At 41.8% G+C, this 14,931-nt stretch overlaps 2 protein-coding genes and 1 long non-coding RNA gene across 3 annotated transcripts; all 3 read right to left on the reverse strand.

The window, feature by feature from the left end:
- Nucleotides 1-301: 301 nt before the first annotated feature.
- On the reverse strand, nt 302-2,816 carry LOC148427923 (ras-related protein Rab-9A-like). Its single transcript, XM_088439635.1, has one exon. It carries the CDS (start codon nt 2,805-2,807, stop codon nt 2,178-2,180), a length of 630 nt encoding a protein of 209 aa, XP_088295761.1. The 5' UTR covers nt 2,808-2,816; the 3' UTR covers nt 302-2,177.
- A 3,239-nt stretch (nt 2,817-6,055) lies between these two features.
- tceanc (transcription elongation factor A N-terminal and central domain containing) lies at nt 6,056-7,926 on the reverse strand. The gene has a single exon (XM_088439646.1). The coding sequence runs from the start codon at nt 7,101-7,103 to the stop codon at nt 6,489-6,491; it is 615 nt and encodes a 204-aa protein (XP_088295772.1). The 5' UTR covers nt 7,104-7,926; the 3' UTR covers nt 6,056-6,488.
- Nucleotides 7,927-9,594: 1,668 nt separating this feature from the next.
- LOC148427925 (uncharacterized) lies at nt 9,595-13,274 on the reverse strand. Its single transcript, XR_015864833.1, has 5 exons — nt 13,192-13,274; nt 12,245-12,403; nt 12,018-12,108; nt 10,711-10,807; nt 9,595-10,626 (listed from the first exon to the last, which is right to left on the reverse strand). It is a non-coding gene; the product is annotated as an uncharacterized LOC148427925 (long non-coding RNA).
- Nucleotides 13,275-14,931: the final 1,657 nt, after the last annotated feature.

The raw sequence follows: 14,931 nt of genomic DNA on the forward strand, positions 1-14,931 counted from the left end.
TTTATTTTAAAACTGCATTCAACAAAACTAAACGCTTCAACTTGGACGGGCTGCTCCGGCTCCTTCACTCAGTAATTATTTGTCCAGAACATGTGCTCAGCCTGCAGTAACTATCGCCTCTAACCTTTCTCTTCTAACCCTAACCCTCTCTGACACACACATATATATATATATATATATATATATATATATATATATATATATATATATATATATATATATATATATACATATATATATATATATATATATATACATATATATATATATATATATATATATATATTAGAAACACCGACTGTGTCAGGTTGTCAGCAACAGGTACTGTATGTCAATGTCCATGTCCATGTCCATTTTTCAAATGTTAAAGAAGTGTTAATATTTTTCGCATTTTATTTGAGGCCTTGACACCACTTCTCCAACACGATTTACTGTCATGCAGAGAATTAACAACTGTTGCTGCAATTGGCTTGAAATATTTATTTCTGATGTTCACACAAATATCTGGAAATCTGGGGCAAAAAAACGACTTGAGCATTTTTTGGACTGAGCTACTCCAAATATTGGAGGACAAATTTCAACCCCTAACCTTGTATTTTGTGAGAGCCATAAAAAGCAGGTCACAGAACTTCATTCCTTCCTTACTGCTTCACCATTTTTGTCCCAGTGGACCCTCCTTCAAAATAAACTCAGCAAAAATGTTTGATCGTCGCCAACGTTTTCTCTCATAGGTTCGGCTCTGGGCCAGCAGCAGCTTTTGTTAGTACTTGCCGATGCCGAGACCACAATTTCAATGCCGTATGGAGAGCTTTTACGAAATCACTATTGGCATCGAAATCACGCTGGTTGCTACTTTGCCATTAATTAAAATTTCACGAATGAAGTACTTTTCCAATATGGTTCGAATGAATAAATAGTGAATCAAAAGTTACCCTCTGGGATGTCTTTGCAAAGATGTGACATGTCACATGACAGAACCATGAATTCTTTGTTCCATTGCATCTCTGATGAACCATAGAAAAACACCATTAATTTAATATAATCTGAAAGGAAAATGCTACAATAAGATATGTGGATCTTTCTTTAAAATCATTTCTCATTGGATTTGGGGGATTTTTTCATCATAACTACAAGTGGTGTCAGTACATTTTATCAATCGGTGACAAGTGGTGGAGTTAAAAAGTAGAAGAAGAAATAGATTATCTTTATTGTCGTTGGAATACTTAACAGTTACAATGTCACCAAAAGAGAGAACGCAATGACCAACAGAGGTACAGATCGGGGAACCTGCCAAGTCAACTTTTACAGTGCCCCGATTTCTCAAATGAAAAAGAAAACTTAAGGGATACCAAACTTACTTATGTATTTTCAGCAGTAATAAATTGTCTATCACTAATTTGACAAAATACTCGTCATGTACCGTTACCATCTTGAAATATACCATTTCCAACTTGTTGTTGACGGAAAATGACCTCGCGGAGCCCTGCTTAGATAAAATGTCGGCTAGGGTAATGGCGAACGTCACATGACCAATCCTACAAAATAGGTGTGCTGCAATTTGTCGTTACGTGAGCACGTATCAGTTTAAAAGTATACGTACATTGAAAATAATTGTTAGCAAATGACTTCTAAGTTGGCACGGTGTGAGACTGGTTAGCACGTCTGCCTCACAGTTCAGAGGTGCCAGGTTCACTTCCAGCTCGCCCCCACTTCCCTGAGTGGAGTTTGCATATTCTCCCCATGCCCACGTGGCTCTTTTCTTTTAAGTTGAGTCCGGACTCCTCCCGCATTCCGAAAACATGCACGGGTGTATAACGGACACTCATTATTGCCCGTAGGTGCGATTGTGAGTGTCGATAGTTGTTTGTCTCTGTGCAACCAATCCAGAGTGTCCCACGCCTACTGCCCAAAGACGGCTGGGATAGGCACCAGTAAGCCAGCAACCCTCGTGAGGATAGTAAAAAGTAAAAAGCAAAGGGGATGGGACAAAAAAGCAGCCCTAAGCTAAGGGGGGGGCACTATATGTACTGGAATACTTGTAGAACCCCTACCGAAAATCACACATTTACTTGGGGCCCCAAGGGGGCGCGGACCACCTCGGACAGCACCAACCACATACAGTTAATAACCTACTACAAACTTTCTTGGTGGGAAGCCACTAATGGCTGTTGGGCAGGTTACCAGCAACAGCCGGGATGGGAGTCGCTCTTCCTACGCAGTTCCACCATGTTGGTATGGATGACGTGCTCAGCGCGGTCGTCCAGCGCCAGGATCAGACGAATGGCCTCTTCAAAGGCTGACGCCACATTGGTGGCATCCTTGGCGCTGGTCTCAAAGTAGGCCATTCCTCCGTTGTCACGGCACCACTGCTGCGCATCTTCCCCTGACACTTGCCTCTTGTCCACGTCCACCTTGTTTCCCAGCACCACAAAGGGGAATATGTCAGGCTCCTTGAGGTCGGCGTAGTAGGTGAACTCCTTCTTCCAATTGGCCAGGTTGTGGAAGCTTTGCGCGTCGTCCAAGCCGAAGGTGAGCAAGCAGCAGTCGGAGCCACGGTAGAAGGGCGTGCGCAGGCTCCGGAAGCGCTCCTGGCCCGCCGTGTCCCAGATCTGCAGCGTGATACTTTGGCCGTCCACTACCAGCTCCTTGTTGAGGAACTCAACGCCGATGGTGTGGAAGAGGTGGGAATCGAATTTGTTGCTCACAAAGCGGTTCATGAGGGAGGACTTGCCCACGCCGCCGTCGCCCACGAGAATGACCTTGAACAGCGGCGACTTGGAGGTCATGGCTCGAGCGCGGCCGGTCATCAGGCGAGCGGCAGCAGCAGTCGATTATATCCCAGCTGTTGATGTAAAACACCAGCACCTTATCGAATATTGCAACCGAAAAAAAACAAACAAACTATGGTTTAAATGACACTGTGTGTTTGAGATAACGCGGTATTGCCGAGCATCAGACTGCTGCTGTGTCCTGTGGGAAAACACAGGCTCACCCATTTATTTTTTTTTATTTATTTTTTTTTTTTTGCCGAGCAAAAAACAAACTTTTCAGGGGGGTCAAGATATCATACTGCCCCACATGTTGATGTTGTTGTTTAAAGGTTGACTTATGGAATCAAAATATGTTGCCAACATGCTTCCTGGAGGTATGTACATGAAATGTATCTCTATGGAATTGGTGTCATCAGACAGAGCTTTTGAATGAACTCATCATTTTTTTGTTGTACATAAATATTAAGAAGGGGATCGTTTTTATCGAAGCAGTTAAAAGGAACCAATTTCTGGCTTCATGCAAAGTCAATGGGGGTTGAGATTTGAAGGAGATCATTTTTTGTAGGGTTCCACAACTTTTTTCGTCTTTATCCTATCATCATGAGCCTTCTAGGGAAGAGTAAATTGAAATTTTCAACAAAAGTAATCAACAAGACTAAAAAAAACAAATTTCAACACAAGCTAATGTGAAAGTCCCCTACTCATATAAAATGATTTAAAGAAAAATGATTGTGGACGGTATGATGAACAATGACTACTCGACAAATTAAATGATGGTTTTGATTGATAACAAGAAGAGTCATGCAAAAGTTTATCAATATTGCACACACACCATATAAGCAAGAGCAAAGAAGTAAAAAAATCCAATATTTACAATTCTTTTGAGCCATGAAACATAAGAGACTTGTGCGATTATGGAAACCTACCTTGCAACATTGACTTGTTCCAGGTCCTCCCATTTATCTAGCCGGACAGCTTGAGGAAGGCGATGCCGGGACTCTCATATGAGCCCCGTGTGTAGGTCACGCCTCAACTTGTCATGTGCAAGCTGCCACACACACACACACATCGTTTTAATCATAGGGGTAAAAAAAAAAAAAAAAAAAGACCCATTGTGTGTGTCTCACATGTGCATTTGTTTACTGTGGAGAACGGTTGGTTTTGCATCATGGTTATAATCAGGGATGGAATAATTGATGCAATTTTGTAAGGATTATGACTTTGTTAGATGTGTTCGTACAATAGAAGGATAAGATTTTAGATATGTATATCCTGAAAATATTTAAACTTAGGGATGAGCAACTGGTAGCCTGCGGAGAGCATGAGGCTTACGCATTTATTCTTGTGAGCCCCTTTATTTCATTTTTAACGGGGAAAAAAACGCAACTTTTTTTTTTTTAATTGTGCGGGACATTACCAACATTTCGTCTACGACAGTAGACGCTGCACGGTTCATTTATTTAATTATCTTACTATGACTTTCTCGCGGTGTTTTGTGGAAAACACATACAGGAGTCTACAAAAAAAAAAAAAAAAAGAATCGCAAATGTTCAAATGCTTTGATTGTCAATTACTCACCGGCCTTTGCACAGTGGCAGGCTATGTTTAACACTGTATTTGTGCCATACATATTGTGTGGTTTCCCCTCTGTGCGCCCAACCCACACCCCTCTGCAGTAATGGTGATCAAAAATCAAGGTCCTCTCCATCATTTAAGTTACCTCATCCCTGTTTAAATTGGATGGTTATAAGCCTTTTAAAGACAAGAGGAACAATTGTTTGTAAAGATCCTTTATATAGGAAAAGATGCTATCAGGCTTTACTGGGGAAGAGTAGTGATCATTAAAACCAATTTTAAACCATGAAATTCAAGAGCAGTAAGATGTTCAAATCGGCTTTTAAACTCAAGAATCCAGTTGGAAGATTTTATACAAGGATTCACACACATCCACGCGGAACTGATATGTCACTTCAAGGGTAAAATCATTTTTCTCAAGTGCCCCAAAATAGCAAAATGGAAACAGGCCTGATTGCATTAGCCTCACAATAATCTGCATTTGCTGTCTTGTTTAAAATGCGCTTGTTTCGGGTAACGGTTTTCATACAGTGAGCACAATTGTTTTAAAAGCCACACAATACAAAGTGAAAACTACAAGGGACAAAAGGACAACCGCATCAGACATCAAAGTATTACTTTCAACAACAACAATAAAAAAAAAAAAGAGCGATCCAGACTTACATTTATATAGTTTACCAGCCTTCAGGAAACATGGGATGCTTGATAAAGCTAGGTTTAAAAAATAAATAAATAAAAGTAACATTATCAGTCTTTAGTAATTAGTGCATTTGTGTGTTGTACGTGTGTGTGTGTGCGTACTTGCCACGTTGATCGGACTTCAGGCGGTTTCTCTCTGAAAGATACACATGCAAGGCATTCCCTATGATGATCACATGCTTGATCACATGAAACGCTGATGATGATGATGCGGCCACGGCTTGATATATTCAAAACATTTTTGAATGTACGAGTAATCCATTTGAAACATTTACTATACTGACAATTCAAAATAAGTGAGAAGGCAAATGCCAACTGACTACAGTCGAGAGGTCAAAAGTCAATAATGGGTGACCCCTCAACATGAATTAATTAGTGATACCACAAAATGGCAATACATCATTTTGAAGTTGGGAATATTGCCACCAAATTTGTGTTACTTGTGTGTAGGCCTCGTTAAGAGTGACATGGTATTACGGTTGTCAGGCATAGTTTATACAGTACGTAGACAGGTTTCTTGCAAACTGCCGGGATATAACTATGCGTTGCCCTATTTGCTGTACGTGCCCGAGTTTGGGTTTTTTTTTTTTACATCAAAACCTAACATTTCAAAGCCTCCGGACTGCGTGGAGATTTGCCAATTCATTCGGATTCAGGTTTGCGTGTAACAAGCTTAAACTGGAGAGTTGCGTCATCCCTCTACTTTTTTTTTCCGCGAAAGACGCAGATACCAGTGACGTATGATTGGAAAGTTTTTTTCTGATTGGACACCTCGGAGGCGGAGGTTCTTTCTGATTAGACAGAATTTGGTGACATTACTGCCGCTTCGCGACACATCATGCTTGTATTTGATGAACCCACAATGTACTAGATGTGTAGCAGCAATGTGGACGGAGGTTTTTTTTTTTTTTTTTTTTTTTTTACCTACAAGAGGGAGACTATGCGGGTTTAAATAAGCCTGAGTATGTGTATTCAAGGCCTCAAACTGAGGTTCACCGATATCCTGTTTTCATTTACTGTACATTGTTCTGGACTAGTAACACTGACGAAGGAGAAAAAACGATAGCACGATATGACACCATGAATCAAGAATCCATGTTATATAAACAACTGTATTTAGTCGTTAAATTATCTGACACAAACCAGCTTCGCATGACTCACAATCGTTAGCTAACAAGCTAATGAACGAGACATGAATTAAGGGTTTTCAGCAAATAATGTAAGATAGGTTCGACGAAGACATTGACAATAGGTTGATGTCCAACCGGGTTCACTGTACACATAGTTTCTCAAATTTTGTGCAACAGTTGTGCAACATTGAAGTGATTTACCTCGAGTATAGCTGTCCATTTTTGATATTCTGCGTGGACATGAGTACAGTACATTGAAAACAATGTCCCGAGCTGAACAAACTATCGGCGACAGCAGCTCAGAGGCCAAAAATCAGAGACAGACCCAAGCGCTGTGGTACCACTGCTGCCCACAATTGCTGCATGTCACAAAGGTCATGGCCTGGTCATCGGGGTCTCCCCGCCGCACCCACGACGGCAGGAAGAGCGCCCCTCGGTTCACCTGCGTCACCTTGCAGTCCGAGCCGCCGCAACGCTGGCAGCGGAGCCGGCGGGTCTCCGTCCCCTCCGCTCGGCAAGGGAGCTGCCTCTCACTGACCCCGCGAGACGAGTACTCTTCCCGCAGTTGCCGCAGCTCGGCACAGGCCATCTCTTCGGCCGACATGCGGGCGAAGGCCTCCGGCGTCAGGGAGCCGCTCATCAGGCCCTGGTGCAGATGGCCGTTTTTAGGATTCTTCAAGTTGGCCACCTTGCTTCTCACGCAGGCTTTGTATTTGGCCGGATTGCGTGCGTGAAAGCGGCGGATGTGTTCCTCTATCTGCACCGCCAGCTCCGTGGCCTTGTCCAGGTGGTGCGGTTCCTGGCGGAGGCCGGAGACCAGGAGCTGAACACATTTGGACCTGATCGAGGCCGTGGCGTGATCATCACCGGCCGCGGGAACGCAGGAGGCCTCTTGCCCCGCCGGAGTACCGCAAGAGTCTTCTGCCATTCCAGAGTGGCAATTCCAGTGATGTGAAGAAAAAACTTACAAATACTTTGTCAGTCTACTGGTCAAATTTTCAGGTATCTGTCACTTCAGATGACTATCACCATCAAATTTGGACTTTAAGCCACTACCTTTTTCTTGCTTATAGTCCAATCCATCTTATCTGCAGTTTTTTTACAAGCCGCCAGGGCAAAATCTGCTGGTAAACAAAAGTGAACAGAGGAAGACCCACCCTATCAAAGTATTGATTTTGAATTTGAACTCTTATTTTACTCACCACTAGAGGGCACTCTCCACCAGTAAAAACGCAAAAGGTATGCCGATTTTGTGTTGGGCCAGTATGTGTTATGTTAAGAATATGCTGCTCTTATTTCTAAATATGCATTTATGTTCAGTCTGTGTTAAAGGGATAGTGTGTAAGATTTGGACTGGTTTTCACTACGGACAGCAGGAGGTGCTGGAGGTGCTGCATTTACATGTCCATAGCTATAACTAATATGGCAGCCTCCAGAGAAGTGCCACCCGCCAAGTAATGTAATGTAATGATACCTAGACCCACAATATTATTTAAAACACACTGTTGGTCGTTAAGGACAGTTTTTGACATTTATAATCATTTCATTTTTTCCTTTTGAATGAAAAATGGTCTAAATTTTACACAGTGTCCCTTTAAAGGCATGATGATGTTGTGACCAGGCAGTTGAAAAAAAAGTTTTGAGTAAAAACAACAAGCACTATTGTTCTGCATAAATATCTGATGTTACCACCTGTATGACACAAACATAGATTTTCTGTTCAAATTTCATTGGTGTGGCTTACTTCTTTTTGACCCAACTTCTATAAGAATTTATCTCTTCCACACGTATTTGTATTCCTTCTTTAAGTCCAGAGCGTCAGTACTTTTCTAATTCCGGGGGATTTCCCGTCATGTGCTTCCTGTTCCATTCCGCTCGCCTCGTGCCTCCATCAGAGCTGCTTTTGAGAAGTCTGCCGCAAAATGTGCGATTTTCCGTCGACTCCGGTGATGTCACACCTGTTAAGATCACCAAGGGGCGTCAGCATGTCTTTGCACGATACGGTCTTGTGACAATTTCCTAATGTGCAGCATTGTGGATTTAGGTCTAAGTGCATAAATTTGCAACAAAACATATGGACTGCAGTTAATTGAAAATGTGATTTACACACTGTAAACAATCCCATTGCACTAATATGCACATGCATGTTTTTACTTTTTTTACTTTACTTTACAACATTATAGTATCATACTTTATAAAGGGGACACTCGTGTTACCATATACAGTATGCTTTACCACGCTTGTTGTACTATAGTAAGTATATTCTATTTACTATAAATATTGGCTGTGCATTGCTGATTCGTTACAGCAGAAGTTGCCTTATATTGCAAATATGGCATATGCAAGGGCATAGCTACTTAATTTGTATGGGGCATGCAGACAGAAAATAGTCCCCATCCCGACATTTTCTTCTTCCCTATTTGTGTTTATATTAGTGACGTCCCAATCCTGATCACATGATGGAAAGTTGGCAGATCATACAATTTAAGATGATTGGCATCAGGGAATCAGGTTGAAGTTTTTAAACACCTTTTTAAGTGATTAAACTCCACACATAGGTTTTTTACTATATAAATCACAACACGGCTGGATTTAAAAAAAAAAAAAGGGGCCAGTGTGGAAATTGAAAGATAAGTTAATTATAAACTGGCTGTTGCACTGATGAAGCGGCATTGTTTCATGTGCTCCAGCTGCTCCAGGAGCCGTGCCGGCTCCCTATTGTCTATGCATAGACATTGGGATGTGTGAGTTGTCAGCAATGTTCAAAGGGCGAGTGGAGCCTGCCATTTGCACAATAGCCATATGATGCCACAAATTGAATCATGAGACCCACCACGACTCAGCAACAACTTTTCAATAAAAGACTGCAGCCCGAGAGCTCGGAGAGAGACTTTGCAACGAGGCACCCAGTTTTGCACTAATGGACAAATGTAATGACACTGAAATTGATCGGATCGAATCTAAAGTAAAGCCCAAAGAGGCCAATTCCCCTCGGGTGCATAGTGGTACATCTTTATGCGTGCATCTGACAAAGATTGTGTGTGCGAGTACCTGAACTCCCTTGCGCCGAACCCGAAAGTCCACGAACTGTCATATTGTCCGCACGGGTGCGGCCATATTGAAAACAAACAGGCGCGCTGCATAAAGCAGCCACAAGGTGATACTGTCGCCTCGGAGACGTTCTAAAAAATGGCAGTACAGATGCTTTGTCCTGTCTTTTTCTTCTTCTCTTCCTCATATACATATTGATATATATATTGAAGGGATTTATATATTACACTAGAATTTCTCCAGAGAAAGTTAATAAAAGTTTCATTATCATGTATAAAATTATATAAATCCCTTATATCCATATATATATATATATATATATTTATACAGTATATGTGTGTGTGTGTGTGTGTGTGTGTGTGTGTGTATATACATTGCTCACAAATCTGCCTATATCTCTTCGTCTTTGCCAAGGTATGAGTCTCGCTCATGAATTGAGGAAAAAAATGTTTGCATATTTTTTGTTAGGTATATATAGAGGGATTTTTTTTTAAATTTTGAATGTAATCTACAGTAAGTGGGGAAAAAAACATGACATTCTTTTGCATAAACTTGTACAATAGATCGAAAGTGTGAAGAGTAATATTGAGAGTGATACAATGTCGAACAATATAAGATTAAATTATAACACACCTAATATGTCCAGTGTATGAAACTTATGATGTGCATGATTTATATGCGCAATTGTTTTATTACATGTAAATGTTGAAAGAATGTATCGCCATTACGATCATGAAATGTCAATAATGATATCATTAGTGCATTCTTCTTTCACAGTTGATCAATGAGTGAAAGTTGAAAGGTGTAAATATTGGTGTTAATATCATGTAAACATTGTATAGTCAAACTCCTAATGATATTAAATGTGCAATATGTATATGATTTACTCAATGCCTAGAAATTGCACCCTATATGTGAATCATTTACTGTTAATAAGAAGAATATGCTCTTTCTCCAAATAGAGCAAAATACTCACTCAGGCCAGTAAGCATTCCCAAATGTTTTCATAGTACTGTATATACAATGAAGATCAGGGGAGCGATTATGTAACCTGAGGTATGACATCACCATCCGCATTTTGTATTAGAAGGAAGCTTATGCAGAAAAGGCCCCGGGGGAGGCCGATGGCTTGTCTCTTCGCTAAATTTGCTCCAAGCCGCCGCTTTTAAATGCTTTCAGCTGCAGTCATGGTGAACTCGCCACTAATGCAAGTGTGTTAAGATATCTGGGAATTTTTGTAGGTCTCCTTGAGGATGTGCAGAAGGCCGATTGTGGGGGATCACTTCTGAAAGGTCAACCATCGGCCTTTGGTGAAGACGCTGGCGTCAAAACGAGAAAGGCTCATCCTTTGAGCAATGCAGCGACTCGCCTCCAGCTGGCTTCCGGACTGTTGACCACACCTAAGGGAATGCTCCTCGGGTCGTATCAAATAATTTCACTGCGGGTCCCTGTGCATTCCTGCTCCGGAGGAAATGGAATTTTACCGGCATGCGGCGTGCCGTAACTACCCCGCTCCATGAGATGTCGCTCTTTCTTCGGAGTCCTGCTGTATCACTTCCTGCTCACCCCCCTCCTCTTGTCCTTAGAGAAGAGGCATGCTATGTATATCTGTCCGTAACTCAAGAGCATCATCTTTGAAATAATCATGATATGAAAACATTGTCATGAAAACATGATATAAAAGCATTTACATGAAAACACACTCACATATACCCCCAAACACATTGTCGGCACACGTGAATAAAATGTAGCTATTCTGAAGGATGCTGCTCAGCATTGTATTTGCAGAGAGTGCAAAATGGAGGCCTATGTCAAAGCTTATAACTTGACAAGTGTGTGTGTGTGTGTGTGTGCGTGCGTGCGTGCGTATGTGTGTGTGTGTGTGTGCGCGCGCGCGCCACATGACGAAATGAACTCTTCTTTTGAATTTACGCTCCGTTTCGTTGGTTCTCAGTCTGAAGGTGTGATCGGCCAGACATTGTCATGGTTACGCCACGGCCCACGCAGGCAGGAAACAACTTGACACACACTCGTGCCACAAGCACCTGTGGATGACTGAGCGGGCCAGATGCTGTCTAATGGTACAAGATGAGAAAATGTGGAGGAGTGACTGATCGTTGCTAGCTGTTGATGTTCTTCTGCAAACGATTGATTGTGCGTGCATGGTTACTTGCTTCTGGTGCACAAATAAGTATTGACATAACACTGATCTGGGAGGCATGGTGGAGGTGTGGCTAGCACATCCGCCTCACAGTTCGCGTAAGTGCCGGCTGGCTTCAATTCCAGCTTGCTTCCTGTGTGGGGTTTTTATGTTCTCCCCGTGCCCACGTGAGTTTCTTCACACTGGCGCCCTCCAATACTTCAAAAAGAATGTATGATAGTTCTTTTGGACACTCTAGTGGAAATTGTGCTTTATTTTAATTTTGAATGTGAATGGTTGTTCAAAAAATGACGCTTCTCCATTACATGAATCCACATGGTGCACTTTTATTCATTAACAAACGTGCCAAGCCCCTAGGCGGCAGGAGTTTCACCAAATTCTGTCCGAAAAAATCTGAAAGAACTTTGCCGGCGTCTTTGGCAGGAAATATGCCTTGAATTTACCATTGTTATGCACCAACAAAGATCATGGGCGGGCACTAGAACATTGTCTCTCATCCAGTAGGCAAGTTGGAATGAACCTTTGATACCTTGAACCTGTTGGCTTTATTTTTGATGATTTGGACAATGTTGTACAGTTTTTGTGATGACATGCGAAGAATAAAGACGTACACTTGAACAGCATACATACAGTCATCCTATGCTTGAGTCTTTAGCCGCCTCCCTCTCCTCTGCGCTGGTCATTTCCTCTGTGAAGAAATTTGAATTCAGATTCCTTGGACCTGCAACGTGAGATGATACTTTTAACAGCAGAGGTGGTAAAAGTACTCAAAGTATGTGCTTACTTAGAAAAACAGACTTAATATTGATATTGACAAAATATTGATAATCAAAATGAAAACTGGAAAGAATGTTAACCTTTCGGTCAGCAGCTACCCATCACCGCCTATCCTTTGCTTCTTTGTTCCTGCTGCAGCACTTACTTAACTTTTCCCACCCCCCGGGTGGGCGTGGGGGGTGTGGACTCAGGGCTGATTGGATAATGGGGCAACTTGATGGGATGTACACGATGTTCACCTTTAAAAAGGACATTATTCCTGACTGTTAAAAGTTGATATTCTACTTAATTTTTTAACTGGCTCTTGAGAAGCAGTTTGACAGGGCCGAGATTCTTTTATAGCGGCATTGTTTGAATCGTTGGTCGCGCTAATTTTTAAACAATTACATGTTGCAGCAATGAGGTCCTGCTCAAAGACTAACGTTGTATACGTCCAATACTGAAAGCAGGTCAGCACCTCTCATTTGCTGTATGGCTAATCAATAAGAGTACTGTATTTTTTTTTAGTAAGACATCGGTATGACAAAAGGAGCGTTACACGATCCAAAAACACAAACCTGTAAAAATACACACTTGTGTGAAACACTGATTGAGGACGAACTCACTCACAGCCGTTCACTCACAGCCGGCTATAGACATCAAAAATCCATTTTAACTGAGCTGGCAGTGAATGACTTAATCATATATACTCATTAACCAAAGAGTCCAGACAGGTTATTAATATAGCTCAATATTAATAGTAATGATATTTGATCAGAAAAGATCTGTTACTCATAATGCATTCATTCTTTACAGCTTTACAGCTGCTTGACTTGGCCACTGGGACAAATGAAAGGTTTTGCAGCCACTATATTTTGTAAGCTGTATTAATATGAGTTGTTTTTTTGTTTTTTTGCAAGGGGTGAGAATATACGTCTGCATTTTTACATATAGTGTCAGTGTACATGTGTTTTTGCATCATTACGTTCAAATCCACAGGGATTATAAAACGGTCATGTAGATGCAATGTGTGAGGCCGTATCTTTACCTTGCATGCTAATGTCATTGTGGGAGACCGGAGCCCAGATCTGAGCCCTAAACATCAGACCTGTGAGCAGAGGTGAAAACCACTCGGCCACCATCTGATGAAACATGCAACAGGAAACAAAACAGACACTTGTTGCCTATGCTGCGCTTGCTGTTAGTCAGAAATAGCCGCCACCCCCGCTGTTATCAGGTTCAGGTCACGCTTCCTGTCTTTCAGCCGCTTCAGTTTGTACCGGGGAATTCTGTGTAAAGTCTGGAGGTGTTACGTCCCCGCTACCATCCTCCCATCACTAAAAAAGGCTAGGCTCCCACTTCCTCCTTGGCAAAAGGATGCGATTGCAGAAGTGGAGATGCAGGAGATCAGTTCATCATTCAAAACTGCTCAAAATGAGATTTTAAAGTACTTGGCTTTGTTTTTGTTTTTTTTTAGTTTCAGTTGCACTTGTTTTTTTTCAGTTTTAGACTAAGCTGTAATCCGTACAAACGCTGTAAAAATAATGAACTTCTGTTGAAAGTGAGGGCCAGAACTACCAGGCTGGAAATCAGCTTGTACCCACAGGTCATATGGATTCTGAACAAATCCCCCACACACTAATCTGCCTCATCACCAGTAACTTTACCACATGCACCTTAAAAATCCTGCTCAGTGCATGAAAACTGCTAAATACATAATATTTTGCACTACAAGATATTTTGCACGGTCATCCTCATATTTATACAGTTTACTCCACTCCATCTACTCCATAATCTGCTCAGAATGTAAGTCATTTATTAGTGGTTCATTATTACTTATTTGCTCGATTATGGAATGTAGTATGCTCGGGGAAGTGAACAGAATAAGAATTTCATTGTGTGGTATTACTACGCGTATGACAGTAAAACTTGAATTTGGAATTTTCATAGATAATAATCTTATTTACGGTCAGCACCTCGAATGGGTGTGTGTGTGGGGGGCTTTCGCTTTCCTACAGGGGTCTTGGCAAAACATAATTGAGAAACACTGTCTCCGATCTCCACTGTTTGCTCCTGTGAACAGTTTGCAAAGCACGGCATCAGCCAAAAAAACATTTTATACATATTTACACACAAGAAAGAAAGTACGTGCCATATAGCAATTTTTTGACATGTTGTGCCCCAAAGAGCTTTGTTGTAAAGCGTTGATATTAATGTTGGTTTAAAAAGAGCAGTTGGACGCCAGTGGTTAGGTTCGCCCTCACCTCGGCAAACAACCCTCCCACATTCCTAAAACAATGACGACAGTGCGCGCGCCCGCATACACACGCAACGAGACAGTCTCAAGCTCAGGGCCAAACGGGGTAAAAAAAAAAAAAAAAACCCTAACCACACAATGTTGACAATGTTGTAACTGGCCGTCCGTGTAATGGGCAAGTAATCGGGCTGGTTTCATTGCAACAGAGGAAGGGACGGCCCACATTCTTCAGCACTGACCTCATGCAGGAACACAATTTAATACAAACCCAAAAAGGGCACATGCGAATCTGATATTCAGCTCCCCTTTTACAGCGAAACGCGATTTCTATTGATTGGCACGCCGAGGAAAACCCAGACGAGCGCTCATGCGTCTTCTTCACCTGTCATGGTTCATTTATCACATCACTTGGCTGCGTGCATGCACACGGCCAGGATAACCAACAAAGGCTTCTAATGAGCAGGAATGCCCACATGCCACAACAGGGGGACCCCTTAATGATGCTCCTGGAAAGATTCTCACACCTTTAAA

This window comes from Hippichthys cyanospilos, chromosome 2 (genome assembly GCF_059441005.1).
Source record: "Hippichthys cyanospilos isolate Australia breed blue-spotted pipefish chromosome 2, RoL_Hcya_1.0, whole genome shotgun sequence".
Taxonomy (NCBI): Eukaryota; Metazoa; Chordata; class Actinopteri; order Syngnathiformes; family Syngnathidae; genus Hippichthys; species Hippichthys cyanospilos.